The sequence below is a fragment of the Impatiens glandulifera genome, chromosome 7 (assembly GCF_907164915.1).
Source record: "Impatiens glandulifera chromosome 7, dImpGla2.1, whole genome shotgun sequence".
Taxonomy (NCBI): Eukaryota; Viridiplantae; Streptophyta; class Magnoliopsida; order Ericales; family Balsaminaceae; genus Impatiens; species Impatiens glandulifera.
In genome coordinates this window covers 44,451,058-44,474,485 of record NC_061868.1, presented here as the reverse complement: position 1 = coordinate 44,474,485, position 23,428 = coordinate 44,451,058, and the positions used below count along the sequence as shown (strand labels likewise).

Genomic DNA, 23,428 nt, shown 5'->3' with positions numbered 1-23,428 from the left:
TTTCAATTCATGTCTTATTCTTCAAAATCCTTTTAAATTATTCTATCTTAATAAAAAAGTTTTTTTCCTGAATTATAACCTATAATACAGTTAATTTGGACTGATTATTGACGTTATCAACCTGAGCCGGGCCAGATCCTTTGCGACCAAAATCCCATATGCCCTAGAGGATTAAAATTGTAATATTTTTTAATCATTACATCTCTTTTGTGACGGGCACATGGGAGACAAAGGGATTTTGGTCGCTGAGACTCTCTAACTCGGGTATGAGTCAATGTACTCGTATCATTTTCTCAATTCTTTTTTTTTCGGTTTTATTTTTCTTATATTTAAATAATTTTTTCTTATTATTTATTCTCCATCTAAATAAATAAACTCTTAAAAAAATCATAATTAAATTTGAACTAAAAAAAGTTGATAACTTATATTAAAAATATTGTTCTCCTAAAATATATCATCTAGTTATTAATTTTAAAAAATAATAATTTCAAATCTAACTTAATTATAAATATTTTCATAATACATTTATTAAAGTTGTGGTAGTCAAAAGTCAACATCTCCAATATTAAAGTATCTTTAAACATGACCAAATGTGATTAATTTAATTGAAAGTAACAAGTAGGTAGGATTAAATTAACAAGTAAAGTAAGAATATGGACAAATGCTTTTGCGGGCGGGATTGACAAATTTTGGTGGGCTCGATGTCCTGCGGTTGTTAATACTTAATACAACTACAAAGAGAGGACAGGACAAGACTGTGTACTAGAAAGTCTTTTGTCTCTTATGCTCATGTGAAGACAACAACCAAATTACCTAGTTTCATTGTGTAAACATTTAAAATTTTATTTATAAATATTTATTCTCATTACATATATTTTAATAACAATAACAACACCAATATGAAGAAGAAAAACTATCTATTACACAATTTCCTTTTTGGTCCTTTGAGGAGCATTGTATAGAAGAAGACCACCCACAAGTATCGCACATCCTAGGAAGAAGAATTCACCCAGCCTTACTCCTTGAGGAAGATAAGGTAATGGACATGAAAGAATGAACACCGAAAGTGGTACTGCCAAAGTTAAAACCAAAACTAAAATGAGCATTGGACCAATTAAAATGACAGTTTCAATGTATGTATGTGAAAGAGAGGAAAAAACCTGATGTATTTGCTGCAAGAGAAAAGACGAGAGCAGATGAGACCTTTACTAGATTCAGCAATGATATGTTGTACACAATATTCGTGATTATGTAAAGAATGGGTAACAGGGGAGCTCCATTACAACCTACCAAGAACTCCATTGCATTATGTTTTTAATGGAGCTAATAGTGAATGGAGAAACTAAAACAACAAATGAACCAACATACCACCACCCATTGAAGAAGAAACTCCTCCTACATTCACAAGGCAGCCAGCACCGCTCTTGATATATGAGAGGAATTGGGAAAATGGCACGCCGTTGAAGTTTGCAAGTAAAGGAAGCAAGAGGAGTACAAATAGAGCCTAAAACAATTTACAAAAATACTATTAATGTAACAAGATCAATAATTGGAAGTAAGAAACAAACACAAATTTCACCTGGAAAGTGGAACCAAAGGTGTTGACAACAAAAATGTCAAGATTCTTCCCCTGCAAACATGGAGAAGTGGGGGGAAACTTTTAGAAAACAAAATTTATACAACACCAAGGACATACCATTAACCATGTTGCATACCTTAAGGCGAGTAGCTGAATCGATAAATATAGATTCCTACACATAAGGCGATTAAAATATCAATACAATATTTATAAATAACATCGTTGAAGAGTAACTTGGCATACATACCTTAAGAACAGCTGAACCAGCTTGACAACCACTTGCACAAATTGCTAGCAATGGCCACATTATCCCAATTCCAGATAACATATTACCAGTGTTTCGACCACTGTAGTAAGTATCATCAGGAGATTAGATAGATATTATTGTTCAAAAACAGGGTTATTAGCTAGAGCAAAAGAAGTTGTGTTGAGATTTCATTTTATTTGTCTTTGTTGGTGCTCTTTCAGATACAAAGGTCATTGGAAAAGGTAAAAAAAATTATTTTGAGTAATAAAGCATAAGGTAAAATTTAGCCATTGTGAAGTTGCATTTGTAGATTCCCACTAGGATTGACCTAATTGATATAACACTCAATTTATCTCATAGAACATCTATAATCATCTCTAGCTAAAGCCCTCTCACACTGGACTTGAAAGTGTAAAATTAGGTATAAGCTCCAAATTACCCCCTTATCCCATCATCAACATCAAATAATCCAATTTTTCATCAAACAATATTTTTTTTAATAACCCTACATCTAATGCTCCAAACACAATGAGTAAGAAATAAATATACCTTCCAACTGCCACAAGTATACCAGCAGCTACAATACAGCAGGCAACAAGTTTATTCCATGAGTACCTTCTCCCTAGAAGCAGGGCAGAGAAACCCAATTGCCACAATAAGAATGCCTGCAACATAGAGCAGAGCAAATATTCAAGATTACAACCAGATTTAGCTTGCATCCATCTAATGAAAAGAAACGAATTTGGAATGTATCAAAAAAGAAAAGAAAAAACAGAGAGGCGTCAGTTGTTTTGTTTCAGGCTGTCATGTGACATATAACATGATGACAGTTACCTGATTCAAGATAGGTATAGCCGGTCCTGGGAGCATCACTGCAAAAGATATAAGATTAGCAAGAGAAGATCACATGTTGAAACCAAAACCTACATAAAAAGTAGTCTATTTACCTCCACAAGACATCCTAGCAAGAACTCCAAGAGCTTCTAGTAGTCCAACCAACATGAACTTCCTTTTTGGAATGGCTAGCATGTCATCTGTTACAATCCCTGCTCGATATCTCATGAATAGTATAGTAGCATAAACTGCAACATAACTGTATGCACAAAATCAGAATAAGAATGCTCTGCTTCCTCCTATAGAGGGAAGATTTATTGGATAGGAATTATAATTGTTTTGTTTGAGTCTAATCTATATTTATATACAATAATATTTAATGGGATGTCAACCGCGGGCAGATCAGAACAGGGAATGCATTTATCATTTCGTCCGCCCCGTTCTACTTTGGAGATTATTTTTTACTACAATTCACACTCTATTCAGTTTCGGGAATTTCCCGTAAGACACCGTTTATATCATATATTAAAAAAAAAAATTAAAATGTTTGAATGATAAAATTATATAAAAAAATGTTTTTATATAATATATTGTAATATATTGAAAATTAATATTATTATAAAAAAAATTATAACTATTATAAAATATAAAAAATAAATAAATATATTGATGATGTTATTTATTTAATTATGTTTATTAGTAATTAGAAGTATATAGATAAAAAAAGAGGAAATAATCCGATAGAGTCGGGTTTGGGGACACAAATATCATTCTCGCCGGATAAACTAGCGGTCAAACAAAAAAAAAATTGTCCAAAATAAGAAAATTTGAATCGAAAACGTCAAAACTAATTATAATTGTCATCATTAATTGAAAAACCAACCTATTTTTATAAGAATATATGGGCAAGTTACCGATCATATAGGAGTTAAATTGGAAAATAATAAAAATGACATATGTATGTATGTTTGGAACTTTGCACCTTGAATTATTAGTAAAAGCTATTTCAACCTCTATTTTAATTTATAAGAATCTACCATTCAAAATCACATGATATTTAATATTTTTCTAAAATTGATTAAAATCCATATTATTTATTTACCAAGCAAACTCTAAACCCCTTTACCATAACTCAAGCAATGTTAAGCAATATCCAATAGTTCGTCTTAATTAATAGGCTCCAACTTTTCATTAGTCATACTTTTGTGACAATGAAAAACACTATAATGTGTATACAAAACAAAATTATGACTCATTTTTCAGAATTAGATAAAATGAGTGAAGAAAAAAATAATCCAAAAACAATCATTCATCAATAGATCAAGATGGAATCAAGACCAATTAGGGCCTCCTTTTTCCACAACAGTTTTGAAGATGGCTTAGTTAACAAATTTAATTCCAAAGAATTATACCTAATAAAATGTGAAAACCCCTAAAAAACAGGGGAAGATCCAGATTCAATTCACTTTTGATTATGTTGCACCTAATATTAGTTATTAAACAAGCAATTGAGAAATATGGCAAGTGAGATCTGAAGCGAAACAAAGAATTTAACAATTACGTAATCAGAAGAAACAATCAGAAATATACCCGAAAGTGTGAACCTGGGCAAGAATGGAAGGGTAATGCTTCATTGGAACGAGAGCAAGCTTATAAAGCACACGATTCGCGACAGCTAACAACACAGTAATTGTGAAGCTAATCAGAACTACTTTAGTGCTTGATGAGGTTTCAGATCTCGAGGAGGAGGAGGAGGAGGAGGCTGCAGAAGCCTGGACAGAGAATTTCGTCCGATTGGGATGCGAATAGAGTTGAATTCCATTTCTTCTCGTGACGATTTGATCTTCTTCAAAACCGCCATTGATCTGATGTGTACGAGAAAAATGAAGAGTGAGTGGGTTAATTTTTAGCGGCATTGTCGTGAGAGATGAGCGTCGTGATCCATTTGTGTTGAATAGACGAATGTTGAGTAACTTGGTGTGGAGATTCTGAGAAGCTAACATAGACGAGCATGCCATTAGATACAGGCAAGCAAGTAAGCAAGCAGGTAGAGAAAGAAATTAAATCAGCAGCAAAGCAAGATAGAAGAGAAGAAGAAGAAGAAGAAGAAGAAGAAGAAGAAGAGGGAATTTGAAGAAATGAAGATGAAAGAGACCGTCGGATGAAGCCGTGGTGGAAACAGAGGAAGAGAGAGAAAGTGAAAGTGAAATTGAAGAAGTGAGGATAATAGTGAAGACCGACGGTTGAACCCGCCGATTCCCCCAACGGACTTTGCAAATGGGGCGGGCGTGAACAACGCCAAAAATGAGTGAGGATTTAATTATCAAATTATCATCTCAAGTTTTTTTTATAATGATCAAATAAGTATTTATGCTTTTAGAGTTAATAATAATTAAACAAAACTCTTTAAGACACTAAATATCACATAGTTAAAAGTCTTAATTGAAGTAGAGGTAAATATTATAAAAACAAATAATAATTAAATGAAACAAATTGTGTTTGTTTAGATTCATAAACACAAAATTAATGTCAACTAATAATAAATATAATTTATTAGTTTTTTAAAATTACATGTATGATTTGTCCTATTTTTGAAATATATATTTTATTTTAATTTAAGAAGTTAATACATTTTATAAATATTAAACATATTTAGACACAATTATTTTCACTTTAATTAGCTTAGTTATCATATATATTATTTATTTTATTTTATAAATTTAGAAAACTCAGTACATTTATTGTAAATATGCACATCTCAATTTATTGTATTTTTTTATATTCAATTTATATTAAAGTTTCCATTTTCATGATTGAAAATATGCTATTAAATGACCTCTAGGGCTACCCGGCTCAATGAGGATGTGTGTGTTTTTTTTTTTTTTTTTTTTTTTTTTTTTAATTTTACCTGATTTTTATCCAATATATCAATTCAACCATATAATCAATCTCTTTATTTTTTAAAATATTAAAATTATTCTTTTATTAATATAAATTAATTATTAAATAAAAATGTAGAAAGAAAGAGTAATTTATTGAAAAAGTAATTTGATAAAAAACAACTAAAAACCAATTTTTTTTATAGTTCTAACCGAGCCCACAGCTAGCTAATGTCTGATTTTGTCATAAAGTCTCAACCAAACGAATCCCTAGTTAATGTCATAAAGTCTCAACCAAACGAGCTCGCTAGTTAATGTCTGATTTTGTCATAAAGACTAAGAACAATATCAATTCAAAATTAACTAAGAATTGAAAATCACTATCATATTTGAAAAAATTGGTGCAACTTAAGTAACTTAGTCCTTTATATCTCATTATGAACTATGTAAAGAGTTTAAGGACGTATTTAACTATTTTCTCAATCTTCACGTGGATAAAACGAATTAAATTATTCAGAAATTATAAAATCAAAGCATATCTTATCAGATACAGATCTAACCACTTTCTTACGTCAGACTTGATTGTACGATTGCATATAAGACATCTGATCAAAAATAACTATAAAAAATAACTCTATCACGTGTAGCTGCTGCTAGCCAGAATGATTGATTTTGATTTTAAATAAACATAATAATAATCAAACTTCAATTTAAGAAACAATTTTCAAATAATAAGTTTCATGCTTTCATTTATATGGAAAAATTTGATTACTAATCAGTGTATCTTGAGCTGTAATAGTAATAATAATAATAAACCAAGGTTGAAAAAGGAAATACCATAACAAAATGCAATGGGGACTGACTGTACAGTATATTGACATGGTTAATATAATAAGCTCAAAACGCAAAACCAAATTTTTACTTCTCTAAAATCATGCAAAGTTGTTTAATAAAAAAAAAAAAAAAAAACATTCTTCATTATCCACATGACTCAATTAGAACCACCCTTGTTAACCGAATCCAAACCCTTCGTTACCTTCATGGATGGCAAGTAACATCCTCTCTTCTAGGTGCTGTTTCGATGGATATTCCGGCAAATCCAACTGGTTGAAGCTGCGAGAATTTATTAACAAAAAATTTAAGTTAAATAATAAATAGCCAATAACACAAAGATCAACCAAAAAACCAGTTCAAAAGAATTATTACCATGTATGAGCCGACGGCAAGTGGCCTGCACTTCCATACGCCTTGTGAATTTGAAACTTTTGGCACCCAGAAATTCCCTGCAGTGCGCTGAATCCTTCTAAAGGAACCTGACAATATATATATAACCATTTCAATTCAAGGTTCTTATAACCATGTTCCTAACAATGGTATTTTAGTCGTTTAACAAAAACAATCCACTTTTCCATATCGTATGTAGGAGATAGAAATGATGAATGTTATGAATTTAAAAGACAAATAATACACATACCTTTGAGGTACCAGTAACAAACTGTAAAAGCCGAGCCTTATCTTCTTTGCTAAAAGCTTGGGCAACCTCCCAAAACCATTGAATCACGGGAGAGGCAGCACTGTAACCAGAATATTCTGTATTTGCTCTCATATCATCCACTGACAATACACATTAAAAAAAAAGTCAAAACTGTCAGTTCCATAACAAGCACCGGGGAGGGACTACTAAATGCCAAATTATAGATTGGAACTTCAAGAACTTACAATCTATGTCAGGAAGTCCGCTTATCAGTAGTTCGAGTTCCTTGTCATTGAAAATAGATATTAAATCCGGGGATATTAATTCGTTGAATCCTTCCAAAAATGCATTTATCTGAGGGCGGATAGCAGTTGTTAACCGATGCTCGGCTACCAGATCAACATATTTATGTTTGTTTTCTTCGGTTACTCGAATATTGCGTCCCTCTGGGATTAATTCATAGTCGGTTACCTGGACAAGAAGAAGAATAACATTTAAGATAACCGCCACAAAATTGTGAGTATCACACAGAAAACCACAGCTAATTTATTAAAGAGTCCTTACTTCTGTCTTCTCATACAGAATTAACTTCTCTTCATCAGCATCAATGCTAAATGTCAGATCCAGGACATCCGTTATATCATTCTGCAGAAGCAAAGACAATTTGTGAATTTCTTTTATGAATTTCCTCTTGATGTGTGTATATGTCTGGCTTTTATTTTTTTAATTGTTTAGACCAGGGTTTTGTTTTCCCTGAAGGAGGCTAGCACAACATCCCACTGCTATGACCCCCAAAACTCAATCAATGAGTTTTCAGGGGAATCAAACCTAGATCTTAGTCTCTTAGTTCAAGGCTCGTTTAACCATTTCCAACATACCTCGAGCATCCACTTCAGATTTTTGAAGTAATCGGGATCTATAGCTTCTATATCATGATAAGTCACTTTGACCCCAAGGATGTGCTTGTAGAAGGATCGGGTGAAATGAACATCAAGTAGTTGTCCATCAAAAAGTGCTTTCCCAACCTAATAAACATTGTAGAGAAAAATGAGGATAGAATCAAGGGGGGAAAACAGAAAAAGAAATCTATATATATGAAAATGTACTCACAACTCGTCCAACAAACTTGAAGTAAGAGAGATGTTCTGTTTGGTAAACAGAGTTGGGATTGGGTTGAAATGTTGAATCATTACCAACCGTTGTGAACAATAGAGCTCCCTTGTCAAAAATAACCCTAGACAACAGTTGATACCATTCCCTGGTGAGTCCTCCAGCATCAATGCCCTCCTCTCCTTGGAAATGAACAGTTAACCTCCCCTTCAAGTCTTGTGTCGATCTCATTCTCAACTGGTTATACGAATCTTCAAGGATGTAAGCCCGTCTGACTGAAATTCTTAGAGGACTGTGATGGTGGTCGTGCTGATGTTTTATCTTTGATCTAAAGTGAGCACGCTTGTTGTCAAAATCAATAAAACGTGGAACCTTCAGAAACAGTGAGAAAGACTTCTCAAGCAAGCCAGGATTTTGTCTAACAAATGCATTCAACAGCTTTCTATGCTTTTCAGAGAACCTTACAAAAGCAACATGTTTTTCATCATTTTTGGTTGGCAGCACCAAACTCTTCTGCTGGTTAGCAGAAGTGCTGGCTTCATCAATGTCCGCTACTGCAGTGTCTTGCCCTACACCTGGCGGCTCAGGATGCAACTTCTCACACACAACAAAGAAGGACTCTATGTATGGTAAAATGTTTTGAGTGCCAGCAGGAAGAGGCGGTGTCACACCAGCAGCTTTATGCATAGATTTGCTTGATGATTCAGACGGTGAATCTGAATAGCTTTCGATAGTGCTTATACAATTACTAAGCTGCAGCCACAAGGGCTCCAATGCTGCACTAATTTCATGCACAACACTCAGAGCAGCAGAATATTCTTTCTCTGATAAGTGATGACCAACTTTCTCTTTCTCATTAATTGCAGTAACAAGAGAGCTCAATGCCTGCAGGACCCTAAGGATAGTTGCACCATCAGACGATGTACTACTCAGCAATGCCTTCTCAGTTTCTTTGAACGTGTTCAATTCACTCATTGAAGCCTTGCTCAGATCATGCACAGAGTGTGCCAATTCAGTAATAAGAAGATGACAATGAGATGGAGCCTTGGCAACTAACTTCTTAAGGAACTCTGCTGCTGTGGAATAAGCGTTATCTGACAAGCTGCAAATAACAAGAGGCGGGTCAATATAAAGAAAAACTACAATATTAACTGGAAGTCAAACAAATGACTGCCAGTTACAAAATGCGGGGATTATCTGAAGAGAAATGCAATGAGGAAATTTAAGGACTTCGCAATAGATTAACCTAGAAAGAGAATATTTTGCAACCTAGAAAGACTAACCTCTTAAGGCTTGTGGTTGGTTACCACCAATTACCAACTAAGATATACTGGCTCTAATTGTGCTTTTATAGTCAGTACAAGCAGACAAGTGGAAAAGATATTCATTATCATTTGTCAAAATTCATAATACCCACTTCATGCCTGTCAACATAGATGTCGTTCTCTTTTCATCTCATTTTTATTAGAAGTTAGTACCTCTGTCTAGTTATTTATTTCTCAACACTTATTGAATGTGTTTTGGCTCCAAAAGAAATCCTTAAACAACTTGTTTACAACCAATTAAGAATATGTCCAAGACCACAAGCATATCAGAGATCAATATCTGGGAAGCAATGTAGGAAAAGGAAATAAAAGTGAGAGGATGGAAAGAGGAATAATACCCTTCCCGTGCAAGAAGTGAGCACAACAATCGAAGTTCTGCCTGTGGTAGGTTAAGAAGTACTTCCTCGGTATCAGATTCTGCAATGCTACTGGTGGATGGCTTTAAGGAATTATCAACCTTGGATGAGGAAGCTGGTACAATGTCAGACCCAGAAGTTAGGGCTGTTGCTCCAGTATTTATATCAGCACCTGATGTGAGGATCTGCGGAACTTGTTCAGATGCAGATACCCCAGATTCGACAGATAAACTAGATTTATTGTGAGCATTATCAATGATGACATCCAATAAATTTAGAAGCTGCATTGAATAAAGAAGAAAAAAATCAGTTCACAGCTAGATCATTCAGTTCAATACCAATTTTGCACAACTAATTTACCTGCTCAAGATGTGCTATACTTCTCAAATAAAGTGGCTGATTTAAAAGACTTAACAACAGAGCAATTGCATAAGATCCAAGTTGATGGCTTGGCCGTTCCACATTATCATCTTCAGTAATCATGACAGCCTTGCCACGTGCTTTTTCGGAGTCTAGAGAAAGTGGTGCGGGTAGCTTGAACTGAAGCAAAATGTTGGCAACATAAGGGTGATTGCGAGCCAAATACGTTAGAGTCTCCAGAACACGCCGGGATACCAAAGGAGGCACACCTACGAAGTGGGAAAACACAAATCAAACAGGTGCATTCTTAAGTTTATGCATTTGTGATCACATAACAAAATTGAACTGTGCCTGCCTAACTGACTGGAGACAAGACTGAAGAATGTACTAGGAAATGGGATAGGAGGCACCAGCAAACTAGTACAAACATTGACCTATAATTGAATAAAAGATGGGAGTATTTAATAAAGTAATATACCATCGAAGGACTGAGGACGAGAATACATCACATGACTCTGGCAAGCATAGAGCCTGTAAGATGGTTCAGAATGAGCCATGTAGTTGACAGACTTCTTTGTATCAAGCATCAATAAATCCATCAAAATCTTCACAAGATCTGTCCTTGTTTCAATATGTGCACATAAATTTAAGAGAAGCCTCTGCAATTGACCTTTATAAAGAGGCTGCACAGAGAATTCAGTTAACAGAATATATCAAAGGAATTAAACAAAATAAATAATAAATTAAACAAATTAGAACCTAATATATTACCTGAACAACACGAAGCAGTCGAATCATGGACCTTAAAGCTTCTGTATCTACTAAAGGAGCTCCTTCAGCTTCAACCGGCTTACTACCTGTAGCCCTACGTGCAACGATGCCACCAGTTCTATCTAAGCCAGATCCCACTCCTTCTCCACGACGAGAAGACTCGCCTCTACGACTCCTGGGATACATCCCAAAGAGTGTTCTGTTATAGCGATTTGCAAACCTCTCACGTAACATGTTTGCTTCAGCCACTAAAGCAGGTGTAAGGTTGGCCAGAATATCATGAGAGGATGTTAAAAGAACCTGAAAAAAAGATACAACTATAGGTATTATTACGGGACAAAAAGGCAGGACATAAAAAGGTTGTCATACTTGGGGAGGCCAACATACCTCTTCTCTAAGCTCTGAAGGGAAGGTGGCTATGATGGAGACAGTATCCATTTCAACGGGTTGACCTTCCAGCTCTTGTGATTGATGCAGCCTTTGAACACGTTGTTGAGCAAGAACTTCTTCTCGGATGTCAGGTGGAAGAGCTGCAAGAAACTCCGGATCAATATCTCCATTGTTTTGGGTTTCTGAACTAGCAGTAGGTTGTGCCGCTTGACCCTGTTGAGCAGAAATTACTTCAGCACGCAACTCATCTGGAAGAGCATCTAAGAATGCAGGGTCAATTGATCCAGAATCACCATCCGCATTCACCTGCTGCTCCTGGGCATGTCCGCTTTGACCAGCTACAAGATCAGGATTTGCAGAAACTTCAGTAACATTATTTATTGGTGCATCTCCTCCCCTTACAGGAGCAGAACCTCCAAATGATGCATTCATTCTTCTAGCCCGTGGATCAGCTTGACCTTGCCTTTCGCCAGCATCATCGTGCCCATCAGCACTTCCAATTTCAACATCCAGACTCCTAAGACTCTCTCCTAGTGTAGCACCACTGCCACTACTTTCTTGGCTCACTGCTTCAACATCCCTCACAATAGCATCAGTTTGTTCAAATTGCATTTCAGCTGGCAGCGACTCTGCACGTGAAGTTTCAGCTACCTGTATCATATTAGCATTGGAACTGTCTGTAGCAACAAGAGGAGAGCCATTATTATTTTCCCTGCTGTCAGCATTTTCACCAGGAATTTCAGGCAGCACCGCAGCAGGTACTTGCACCTGGCTGCCTTCTATTTTATTTTGAGATTCCCCTGGCACAGTATTCTGGTCAGCCTGTTTCTCTGGATCTGGACGTTTTAGATGAGAAACAAGCAAATCTTCGAGCCCTTGAGGAACTGAATTTGACCCACCGGATTGCAGGATATCATCTGCCCAAAAGTTGAACCTGTGGCCATGACGCCCATTCCTTAGGGACCTGAAAACAGCATCTAGTTGTGATGAAGAAGCGCTCTCCAAACTCCTATCAGGGAGGATAGCGCTCCGCGCATTTGCTGAAATCAAAAGTTATGAGGTAGAAATGGTGGTCAGTTTGAGAAAAAACTGATATTTGTCCAAAAAGAATAAAAGGGGAGCAAATAAGCTGCATAAAAACTACCTGGTTGTCTCAGAGAAGATGCATGAAATTGTGATGAATCCACCAAAAGTGGATGGATTGATGGAGCAGCATTGTCACTTGTTCTTCCTAAAAGGTTGTAGATTGAAGTAGTGCGTCCTTGACGTCTTGAACCAAAAACCTCAACTGGCATCACATGAAGAGTTTCATTGCCGAAGCCATGATCTCTACCCAAAACCTCAATATGGTCAAAAACATTTATCCCATTAAAGCCTTCCTCCAATCGAAGTACAACTCCTTCTTCATCCTCTTCATCCTCGTCTTCTTCCTCCATTACTTCATCAAACTCGTCTTCCTCGTCAATTTCATGCTCATCTAGGTCAGTGTCAGCATGTGGGAGGTGGTGATGAACTTCATCTTCATCTATATCATTATGTTCCTCCTCGCCATCATCATCATCTTCATCTACATCATCACCATCATCCCCTGACATATCCTCATCATCATCTTCATCACCAATATTCGCTTGGTCATGTGGTTGGATCTCAAATCTGATCCCTACAGAATCAAGACCATTTTCAAGACCCCTTGTATCTTCAGAAGATTCATGCATATAGTCATCTTCAGCAGCAGGAACAAAACTCCCATCTAAATCTTGATCATGTTCCATATCGTCGGTAACTGCCTCTGATCCACCATAAGTTGGTGTAGCATTGAAACTTTCCATATGATCGATGGATGCAGAAACTTCCTGATGTTGAGCAGTTGCTTGTCTAGACTGGGAAGCATCACCATTATTGTCTGTTTGCCCATCTTGACTGAGATCATTTGACTTTGTAGAATGGTCAGTCTTATCAGGATTAGATTCAACAGCATGAACATGTTCCTTGGTCACTAACTCTAGTACTTTAACAAGCCCAGTGACAACTTTAGGTGACTCTGCATGATCAAGATCCAACACTTCGAGGATTCTAGTCAAAGACTTCACCAAACCCACATCTATAAAGGTAGCAGAAGCTTCTGCTGAGATGTGTGAACCAGTGGGTGAACGGGCAGCAACTACATCATTGAGTAGATCAACCAAGGCAGGAATTTCACTTCCAGCTGGCCTAAAACCAACTGAAGACTCTACAAAATCAATAAAAGCAATGTTAATATCTGCAAATATTCTCCTTCTTGCCTCTGTTGACCGAACACATGATGCAACTAAAAACTGATTAGCCCTGCTAGCCAGCTTGTGCTTCCAATCTGTGTCTGTTTTCTTTTCTTTTTTCAAACTTCTAGAGAAGGGTATGAACCTGTGAAGAATATGACTAAATATTCCACCACCACCAGAATTACTGCCAGGAACTCGATGAGGAGGATCTTGGAGATTGCTTGCTTCAGTATCTTTACGCAGAAGAACATATATGGAAGAATTATACATCAAGAGAATCTCTGTTAAAAGCTTCAAAATGAATACAATTTTTGCCAAGGAAGTTGAGTTTTCTTGATTACTGGATTGATCCTGATCAGATGAAGTGGCAATGGCTTTTCCTTTTCCTTTGAAGCAAGTTGTATCAATATCCATTTCTGAAGAGGATGTATCCTTGTTGGAGTGATCATCTTTTATAGGAGGAAAATACACAACAACTGAATCCAACAGAAGCTCAATCACTGTCACAAAATTTTGAGGTGGTTTTTTGTGAAATTTCATGCTCTTCAGAACTGAATCGGAAAGTTTGTTCAGTGAATTACCAGGACCCCCCTTAGCATCTATATTTTGCAATTTGCCTTTCTCTAGTCCTTTGTCCTTTTCCTTCTCTTTTACTTTATCCTTGTCACGATCTTTCAGCAGGACTACGTATGGCCTTTCACCAACCATCTCTACTTGGCACACAGTCTGAGCAGCTTGCAAAAACACAACAGGATCCCGAGAGATAACAGAAGTTAAATTTAGGAGGAAGTTGCGGGGAGTAAGCCTTCCATTGGATTGGCGATTAGAGGCTGTAACAATGCTATGCCTTATTTCAGATTCCATGGCTTGCTGAAGGGTCTGGGGATCTTCCAGAATATGACGAATTATAGATGCAGCAATACTGTCAAATCCCACAAACAAACTACTTGTTGGCAAAGAAAGCAACAAAGACAAACCTCCATTATCAAGGAAACTAACAGCAACAGAATGAGTCCTAGTTAGAGTGCAACAAAGCTGCAAAGCTGCATGCATTGTTTCGGAAGGAAGCAGAATCTTCATACAACCACAGGCAATCTCAATCAGTCTCTTCTTTTCCTGCACACTTATGTTGTTTGGAGATGATCCCAAAGCAGACTGCAATTTGTTCTGTTTATCCTCATCAATAGTTATAGAGACCTTATTGACAGTAACATCATCTTTCTTCAACAGCTCTGCAACATCAGCACTCACCTTTTGATCCACTTGCAATAGCCTATCAACAGCAAGAAAAGCAGGGGTAACCCATTTTGGCACTTGGGATTCACATGAGGAAACCCATTGTGAGAGCAAATCTGAAGCAATCTTCACGAGGCCACTCTTCAAGGCAACTTCTCGAGCCCCGGTATCTTCATGAAGTAAGAGAGCTAGAACGTGAAAAAGGGCATATTGCATATTATTGTTTGCACAGCCAGAGCTGCAAACCTGTTCCACCAGAAAAGAAACAACATTTGAACGGTATTGACCATCATTTTGGGAGCATATCATTATAAGAAGGTCCCGAACTGGAAAAGCTAAAGTGTCCTTCATTTTCAGAAGCTCAATGCATGTTGATAACAACTCTTCCACGGGTGGTGGTTGGACAATTTCTTCTTCAACAAACTGACTGCTCTCATTACTAACATCTTCCTTAGTTTCGGATGCAGAGTTTCCAAGAGACATAGCAAGAGCACGGGCAAGTTCATCCTCCTCCTGGGATTCCTCGGGATGTGAAAACAACCATTCCATTGCTAGCTCTACACTGTTAGCCCCAATTTGTCTGAGAGCTTCCTCGGCTCTGGACCTGGAAAATCCCATTTCCTCGATAGTTGAAATAGTTGATTCATTTGGAGGAGGACCCACTGTACGAGCCCCAGGGACACCTGTAACCTTTTTCATTTCAACACCAGAATAGATATGTCGGATCATAGAAACCATTGTTGCAATGAAATCGTAGCTGCATTCTGTAAACTGTGGATGAGTCCAAACTGGAAGAACAGCTTTGAGCACCATGGACTGGAGTATCTTCACAAATGTTTCGGCATCACGTGGAAATGGAACATCTCCATTTACAAGAGGCTGTGTAAGCAAGTTCTTTGTAAAAGGAGATAAAATAAACGAAGAAGTGACCAGGTGATCCATAAGTTTACCGTAACTAGCCAAAGAACCATAGATCCATGAACAATCAGTTTCATCTTTTCCATTTACCTTTACACTCCCATCATCAGTCTCCATGGGAGAAGCAGGTGCTCTGTTAACTGCAAAAAGCAATTGACTGGTGGCCTCAAATGTAGTCAAAACAGACTGCACCACACCACGGCCGTATAAACAATTCACCAGCACAGGGTTGCACGAATCTGGCTTGTCCAGCAATATCGCATCCACAAAATCAACAACCTTACCAAAGTAACGACACTTTGTGGATACAGAAACCTCTTGTCCTGAAGAACTTGTATGACCCCCAAAGTTCATATGGTCGAGCACAATTGTTGCCATGGTAGAAGCCACGGATTTTGAAGGAGGTGATATACTCACCATATCATCTCGTCGACGAGATGGAAGGAGCATTACCTTCCCCAATTCTTGGCACAAGTGCATGATCTGAAATGGAAGAGACTTCAACATATCACAACATGAAGAGTGGTAAGATCGTTGTTTGTCATCTTCCCTTTGAACATTGGCCTCACTGCTATTTCCAGACCCAGATGATTGCTGGTGACTAGTCTCGAGCTGCATGGTTGAAGTGCTATTAATGTTCTGTCTGCGCTGAAGACCAGAAGCATGACCAAGATCACGGTATGGATTAATAAGATCAAAAAATTCAAAACTCCACCCAGACATCCTTCTCCTGAGTAATGGATCAAGAAACTGCCTGAATGAGTTAAATCTTTGTTCCTCGGTGTCATTTGTGCTCAAGTCTGATTGTCTGGACTCAATAGCAGATCCAGTTCCATCATTCTCCATCTCAACCTTGGCATCCTCGAGCAAAGCAATCTGCCATAAAACTTCACGGTGAAGGCGTCCAATATCTTCCAGCACATCCTGACTTTCATTTCCAAACTCCGCAAGCAAGGCAGTAACCCAACGGTTATCTTTTGAGGCAGCAAGTAGAAGAAGAAATTCCACTAGAAAGAGTGAAGAGAAAATTCCATCATCAGGAGTTGCCCTTGGGTCTAGCAGGAAGGTTCCTGAAGCCAAATTAAGAGCAGCAGTAGCCTTCTTTAGATGATCTCTAAGAGAGGAACAGAAAGCACGAGCTAAAGGCGCAGAATGATGTTGAGTAAACCCCTTGAAAACCATTGTGCTATGTAAAGCAATAGACATTCCTTCAGATGACTGTACAATACTTGGCCTCAATAAAAGCTTCAGTAAAGCGTCAATTCCAGACTTCTCCACAAATAACCGACAAGTTTCAGCATTTTCTATTGTCCTATGCACAAGGACCATAACATGGAAGACACAAAGTTGGATAAACCGATCATTTTTTATCCCATTTGCAGTTGAATCTCCTGCACTGACTAAACAGCAAGGAGCACTATTTTCCTTGTCCTCAGAATCCATTTCCATTGCAGTATTGCTGTCTACTTTACCAGGCGTATCAATTGGAGAATCACCAATGGAAGCGATTTTGTTGACGATTTCAATGATCAGATCAACACCAGTGCCCCTTAAGGAAGATACATGCCGCAGCAGCTCCTCCACAGCATTTGCCAGAGGGACAATACCTTCGTTCAGAGCAACTACGTACTTCTTCACTGAGAAAATGTCAACCAGGAAACGCAGTGCAGAGGTTTCTTTGACAGCTTCTAAACCTTTGGCATTAAGACAAATTGCACCAATACCATTGGGAACACATGTAAGCGCCTTGGAAGAAGGGAGAATTCCAGAAGCTACTGATGATAAGAAGGCATCAGGAAGACCAAGTTCGAGCAGAGAAGGGAAACACGTGGGGTCTTTGTGAATGATTTCACTCATGACAGTTACGGCTGAGGAATATATTTCACCTCCAAACTTGTCCATATTTGCAAAAATCAGAGACAAAGTAACAGGTAATGAAGCATCATGAGCATTCTGCGACCTAGTTGCGTTTGCTGGGGTATAAGTGGCAGAGCCAAGTGCTTTCAGTATAACCCTAATAAGTCTTTTCTGAGCATACGGCTGCTCATCTCCGGACCTTGAAGATTCACCAATGTCATTTTTTCCAGCAATGTTAATAACCCTCTGCACCTCAACTTGCAGTCTATTAGTTAACATCTCAACCCCACCCAAATCTTTGAAAAGTGTCACTGCTGTATTACTGTAATCCATGAGCTTCTGCAGCGTCTTCACAGCAAGGCAAACAAGATGAATATGTGCAGCATCGGAATCCTCTAGAAGAGGTAAGAACGTGGGAACCATCCCTGATCCCCTCACAATGCTTCCAGAAGAGGAAGAAGATATAACATGGAGCATGTAGAAATTAAGAAGAGCTTCAACAAATGCAATTGATGATGGATCATTAGAACTGCTCAATAAAAATATTGCCCTTTGTAGCACATTCAATAGAATCATACGATTCCCCCCAGCAAAACTAATGCTTGATCCACTCAGAATCCGTGCACGTTCATGAGATGATGAATATGCAGCCAATTGGGCCCCCAAAGCATGCATTGCAAGTGTCCTAACTACTCCAGGAACCGTTTCTTCAGACCTCACAAGTCTGATTAATTCGTTTGTATATTCTGGCTCGTTGGCAAAAAAGGAAACCAGTTCATCATGAGCATCACTTGATTGCACAAGCACGATAAATGAAAGAAGGCAAACCCGAGTGTACAGCCTGCATACTCTTGGTGAACGGAATGCACGAGCATATCTGATTCTTGTTAACAATGAAAATCTATGCTCAGGAGCTACGTTGTTCTCCTGAACACACCGCCTCATGAGAGACAGGTCATCATCCTTCTGCAAATGGACATCTGTCATATGTATAACATTCAAATTGGGTGATTTTGGGCCATCACTAGTTTCCCCAGTCCCATTGGAATTGGCATCATGAAATTCAAAGTAAAGTGTTGATCCCAACCGATATTGAGGTCTATCACCATCATCGGATATATCTGATGGAAATAAGCTTAGCCCTTCATCTGGGGTCTTCTCATTAGCCACTACACATGAATATAAACCCAAGCCCTCTTCTTTGCTTCCCCAACCTTGTGCCAAGGACAGAAGACAGCTGTTCACCAGACCACATCCAACTAACTTTCCACTGACATGCAGCTTTGAAGGACTTATTTTAACCAAGGCAGAAAGTGTTTCCAGAGATGCTATGAGTATATCGGGGTCTGTAGAAGCAAGCAGTAGCTTGAAATACTGAAAAAGGGAAAAACAAGTCTTAGAAGGAAACAGAAGTGGACATATATACATACAACTATAGAATGGAAAAGGAAAAACTTGGTAAAAAGATATGGTTATCTAATAATGAATCCACACATAAAAATACTATTAGGACAAGCAACTCCAACATTACCTCTATGCTACTAAAAGAGCTCTTATTATGGGAATTCTCTAGAATTATTTGCATCACTCGTAAAATTTGCAGAACATCTTGTTTAGGAAACGGACTATCATCTTCCACAGTATTATCTGACAATATGAGGTCACTTCTACATGATAAGTATATCTTGAAATATGTCTCGAAATGCAAAAACAAAGGTCTCCAATGATGAAAGTTCCCCTGAAATACAATAACAAAAAGTGAGTAACTGTGCCAAAGATACTAAATATAGCAACCTGTAAATGATGAATTTACAACCTTTCCATACTCCCACCGAAATCCAGAAAGTGGTATTGCTATATCTTGCGGTGGACATTGAATGACTTTGTCAATGAATGCTTTTATTTTAGGAGGCTGCAAAAATGAATAATTAGTGAAAAACGCAGAAACAATGTCATTGTGAAAAAAGTGCAGATTGTTCTACCACAACTCAGATAAAGAATGAGTACAGTGAAAAGCTAGTCCACTTAGTCTATATTCTTATATTTGTTCTTGAATGTTAAACAAAAAGTTTGAAGACTTTTATCCTTTAACTACACTCTTTTGAAACACCTTCATTTCTAGATGTTTCACTATCAATCTAACTGTAGTGAACTAAACCCTGGAAAAAAAATATAACATAGTGCATACATATTTAGTTGTGCTCTGGAAAAAAAATATTAACATAGCATATAAGCCATAGTTACCATATAATTGTGGGAAGTTAAAAAGTAGTAAATCAAATCATTGGAGACATAGGGCATCAGATGGGCAGATATAGAGATGTTCCATCTTTCTAAATGCTGAATTCTTTTCTAACCAAAGGAAGCTTAGTGTCCAACATTATTCATGGCTGTACTCTTTTTTTTAAGCATGCTGAGTATAAATATATCAAAACAGTTGATGACCTGAGGGAAGTTCTACAAAAAATCATTACTCAGTCAACCAAAACAGGACAAACATCAGAAGTTTTTAATTTACTAATACAACTGGCAGTTTGGTCAAAGACATCTAATGGGCAGTTTAATTGACTATTTTAATTCTTATGGAAATGAATTTGGATAACATAATTGCCTCATTTATAGGTAACAGGAAAACAATTTCCTGGAAAAATTCAGAACTGGAGGTTGCAGCATTATCATCTAATAAATATGTGCAGCCTATATGATCCAAATAAGTGGACAAAATGAGGCTCATTCATCTGTCCCGCAGAGATAGGTACATGCATTCTGTCCTTGCATGTTAAAATACTTCCTAGCCCTAACACATTACAAGATGCAACAATCATTTCTTAAAGTCCATGTAATACAAAAATTCCTGCAAAATTTTATGGAATAACATCACCAGGGATATATTTTTGACAAGGTCAACTAATAAACTATTTTTGGAAGACAAATGTATATATTAGAAACTGCTAAATGAGTGAATCCCTGCATAAAAGTCGAATCCACATCCAAATTTCTTGTTTAATTGTACAGTTCTTTAGCTTCAAGACATGCATATGTACCCTTCTTAAGTATTTGTGATTAATTCATGAGTATTTGCAGTAGTTAGTAGAGAGTACTTGGGAGATATTATACAATAAATACCAGCAGACTCTAAAAAATGACCATCACAAAGAGTACTAATCAATCATGGTAGAATATCCCAACTAGAACATGATGGGCAGTGAAATCTGTTGATTAATACAACTCTTATGCATCTTGAAACCAATTTTCTTAGGTAATTTTTCATCTTTTAACCTTCCACTTGAAAATTAGGGTTCCACCACCAAGAACATCATGTCCACTTACTTTCAACATTTGAAAAAACTAACAAGAACCAAACCTAACAAGAACATTCTCAACTCAATTAATCGGTCCTCTTGTACAGGCAGCAGCAGCAGCAGCATATAGATTCACAATTGGATATATTTATACGAATCAAATACAACATATGAAAGTGCCAGTAAAATACTAAAGGTATTCATAACACAACTTACAGTCTCGGAATCGAGTTTAACAGAAGGGCCGATAGTCCCTTCGCTAGCAAGCAGTTGACGCAACCTTGACGGCAAACTCGCCCTTAAGGTCGCCATATCTCTCCTAGTTATCTACCGGCGATACCTGAGAATATGAGTTTACAATAGATGATAAGCGATTGGAGTGATGGAAAAACAAATCAAAAATCAAGGTCACGAGTTGACAAAAACTTTTTAGGGTTTTACAATAGATGATAAGCGATTAAAGAGATCGGATAGATAGGTATAACATAAAAGACGATTAACGAAACGGAGATAAACACTTACTTGGAGAGAAGACAGTTTTGAAGATTCAAACACATCCGGAGTTGCAGATATGCCAAGAGAGAAGAATACGTATGTAAGGAATAGAAAAGGATGAAGACGAAACCCCAAAGCTTTGGGAGAGAGATGAAAGAGAGAGAGAAAGGAAAGAAAGAAAATATGTCCCTTCACTGTGTGTATCTGTTTAACCCTCGAGATGAAGAAGAAGGTGCTTTTTATATATGAGAGAGAGGGAGCTGACACATCAAAGTCCCTTCCGCTACAGCGTATAATACATATAGGTCTCCACAAAGCTAAAGGCGGTTTTACAATTTGACCCTCATTTTCTTCTTCTTTTTTTCTATTTTACCCTACATTTCTTTCCCCTTTTCATTCTTACAAAACTTCATATTGGCCCTTGTTGGATTTCTATACAAGAAATCAAAAACAATTACACATATAATATGGTTATGGTAAAATAAATGTGGTGGATGTGGTAAGGTGAATTTGGAATTTTTTATTTTTTATTTTTTATTTTTTTTTGATAAACACTTGTAAATAAGATTACGAAAATCAGTAATAACATTAAAAAATAATAATTTATAAAATTTATAAAATTTATACTCGAGTAAATTATAAGTTTGAGAGGGTGTTCAAAGTCGAGATAGTCCTCACTAAACCGGTAGCGTATTAAAAAAAATGTGTCATTTAATTTAATGTGTAATGACTAAACTTGGATTGGATAATTACTCAAGATGATTTTATCCAAATATTATTTGGTAGGGCTGTGCATAAAAACTAGAAAACCGATAACCGAACTGAATCAATAGCTTATCAATTTCATTTTACTAGTTTATCGGTTAAACAGTTTTAACGATTCTGGTTAATTGGTTAAATTGTTCGGTTTACAGTTGAACTATTTTTTCTACCGATTTAACCGGTAATAAATGAATTATATGTTTATATTTTTATAATTTATATTAATTCTTTTTGTAAATATTAGATATATTATAAATAATATTTATTTTAAAATTTTAAATTATAATTATAATTTTATTTTTAAAATATAGCTATTAATTTAGAAATGTAGACTTTTAAAATATATTATATTGTTATAATAATATAATATATTTTTAAATATATCTATAAAATATATTATAATATACTATACTATAACAATAATATAATATATTATAACATACAAAAAAAAATAAAAAAAAAATTGAAGAATAACATAATAGAACGGTACAAATAAGAATTTAAAAAAAATCATTTAATAAATTTAATACTTAATTTATAAAATTGAATTATTGATTCTCGGTTAAATTCAGTTAACCCACCGAAGTAATAGAACCACCGCTAAAACCGATACCAATATTGGTCGGTTAACTAATTTATAAAACAAGAGGTAAAATCGGATTTAACTAGGATTAATAAGATAAAACTAGGATTCACAATTTTGGACACGATCCGGACCGAACACAAAAATAAAGTTAGGGTCATGTATTTTTTTGTTCGGGTAAGAATCAGGTCGAACTGTTTAACCTAATTAATAAACATGTTAAAATCGGGTCGACCTGATATGACCCAAAGTAGACCTGATAACTCGTTTACAAGTTTCTTTTATTGAGTTTTGTGTTATTCTTTCTTATTAATTCACTCATTTTTTTTATAAACGGATTTGTGGTTTAACTTCATTTTTATTTTGTATTGATGTCATTTTAATTTGAAATAGAGATATGTGAATTAATTGCATCGGGTTTGATTCGAGTTAAGTTAGGTAAATCGGGTCAAACGTGTCAGGTTCAAGTCAATCACAAATAAACACGTCAGGTTCAGGTCATAAATTCTATCTGAATTATTAAATAGATTATGTTTATGTTAGAATCGTTCAACTCGTTAACCTGTCAACATGAACCCGCTATCCTAAAACTTACCTAGATTGTCACCCCTAATTAAAACATAAAACTTACCTAGATTGTCACCCCTAATTAAAACAGTAATTGAGTTGATGAAATTAGATCCAGGAAATGA

At 36.4% G+C, this 23,428-nt stretch overlaps 2 protein-coding genes across 2 annotated transcripts; both read right to left on the bottom strand.

Moving 5' to 3' along the window:
• Positions 1-822: 822 nt before the first annotated feature.
• On the bottom strand, positions 823-4,889 carry LOC124945549 (protein CLT2, chloroplastic-like). The gene is made up of 10 exons (XM_047486003.1): positions 4,251-4,889; positions 2,774-2,919; positions 2,661-2,698; positions 2,376-2,491; positions 1,827-1,926; positions 1,716-1,751; positions 1,580-1,630; positions 1,369-1,504; positions 1,161-1,286; positions 823-1,072 (listed from the first exon to the last, which is right to left on the bottom strand). The coding sequence occupies exons 1-10, from the start codon at positions 4,676-4,678 to the stop codon at positions 921-923; spliced, it is 1,329 nt and encodes a 442-aa protein (XP_047341959.1). The 5' UTR covers positions 4,679-4,889; the 3' UTR covers positions 823-920.
• Positions 4,890-6,360: 1,471 nt separating this feature from the next.
• LOC124944417 (E3 ubiquitin-protein ligase UPL2-like) lies at positions 6,361-21,649 on the bottom strand. Its single transcript, XM_047484665.1, has 17 exons — positions 21,419-21,649; positions 21,113-21,236; positions 19,411-19,506; positions 19,126-19,332; positions 12,470-18,968; positions 11,323-12,365; positions 10,936-11,235; positions 10,643-10,847; positions 10,165-10,433; positions 9,787-10,085; positions 8,124-9,225; positions 7,892-8,038; positions 7,578-7,658; positions 7,259-7,484; positions 7,014-7,153; positions 6,746-6,852; positions 6,361-6,652 (listed from the first exon to the last, which is right to left on the bottom strand). The coding sequence occupies exons 2-17, from the start codon at positions 21,206-21,208 to the stop codon at positions 6,550-6,552; spliced, it is 10,920 nt and encodes a 3,639-aa protein (XP_047340621.1). The 5' UTR covers positions 21,209-21,236; positions 21,419-21,649; the 3' UTR covers positions 6,361-6,549.
• Positions 21,650-23,428: the final 1,779 nt, after the last annotated feature.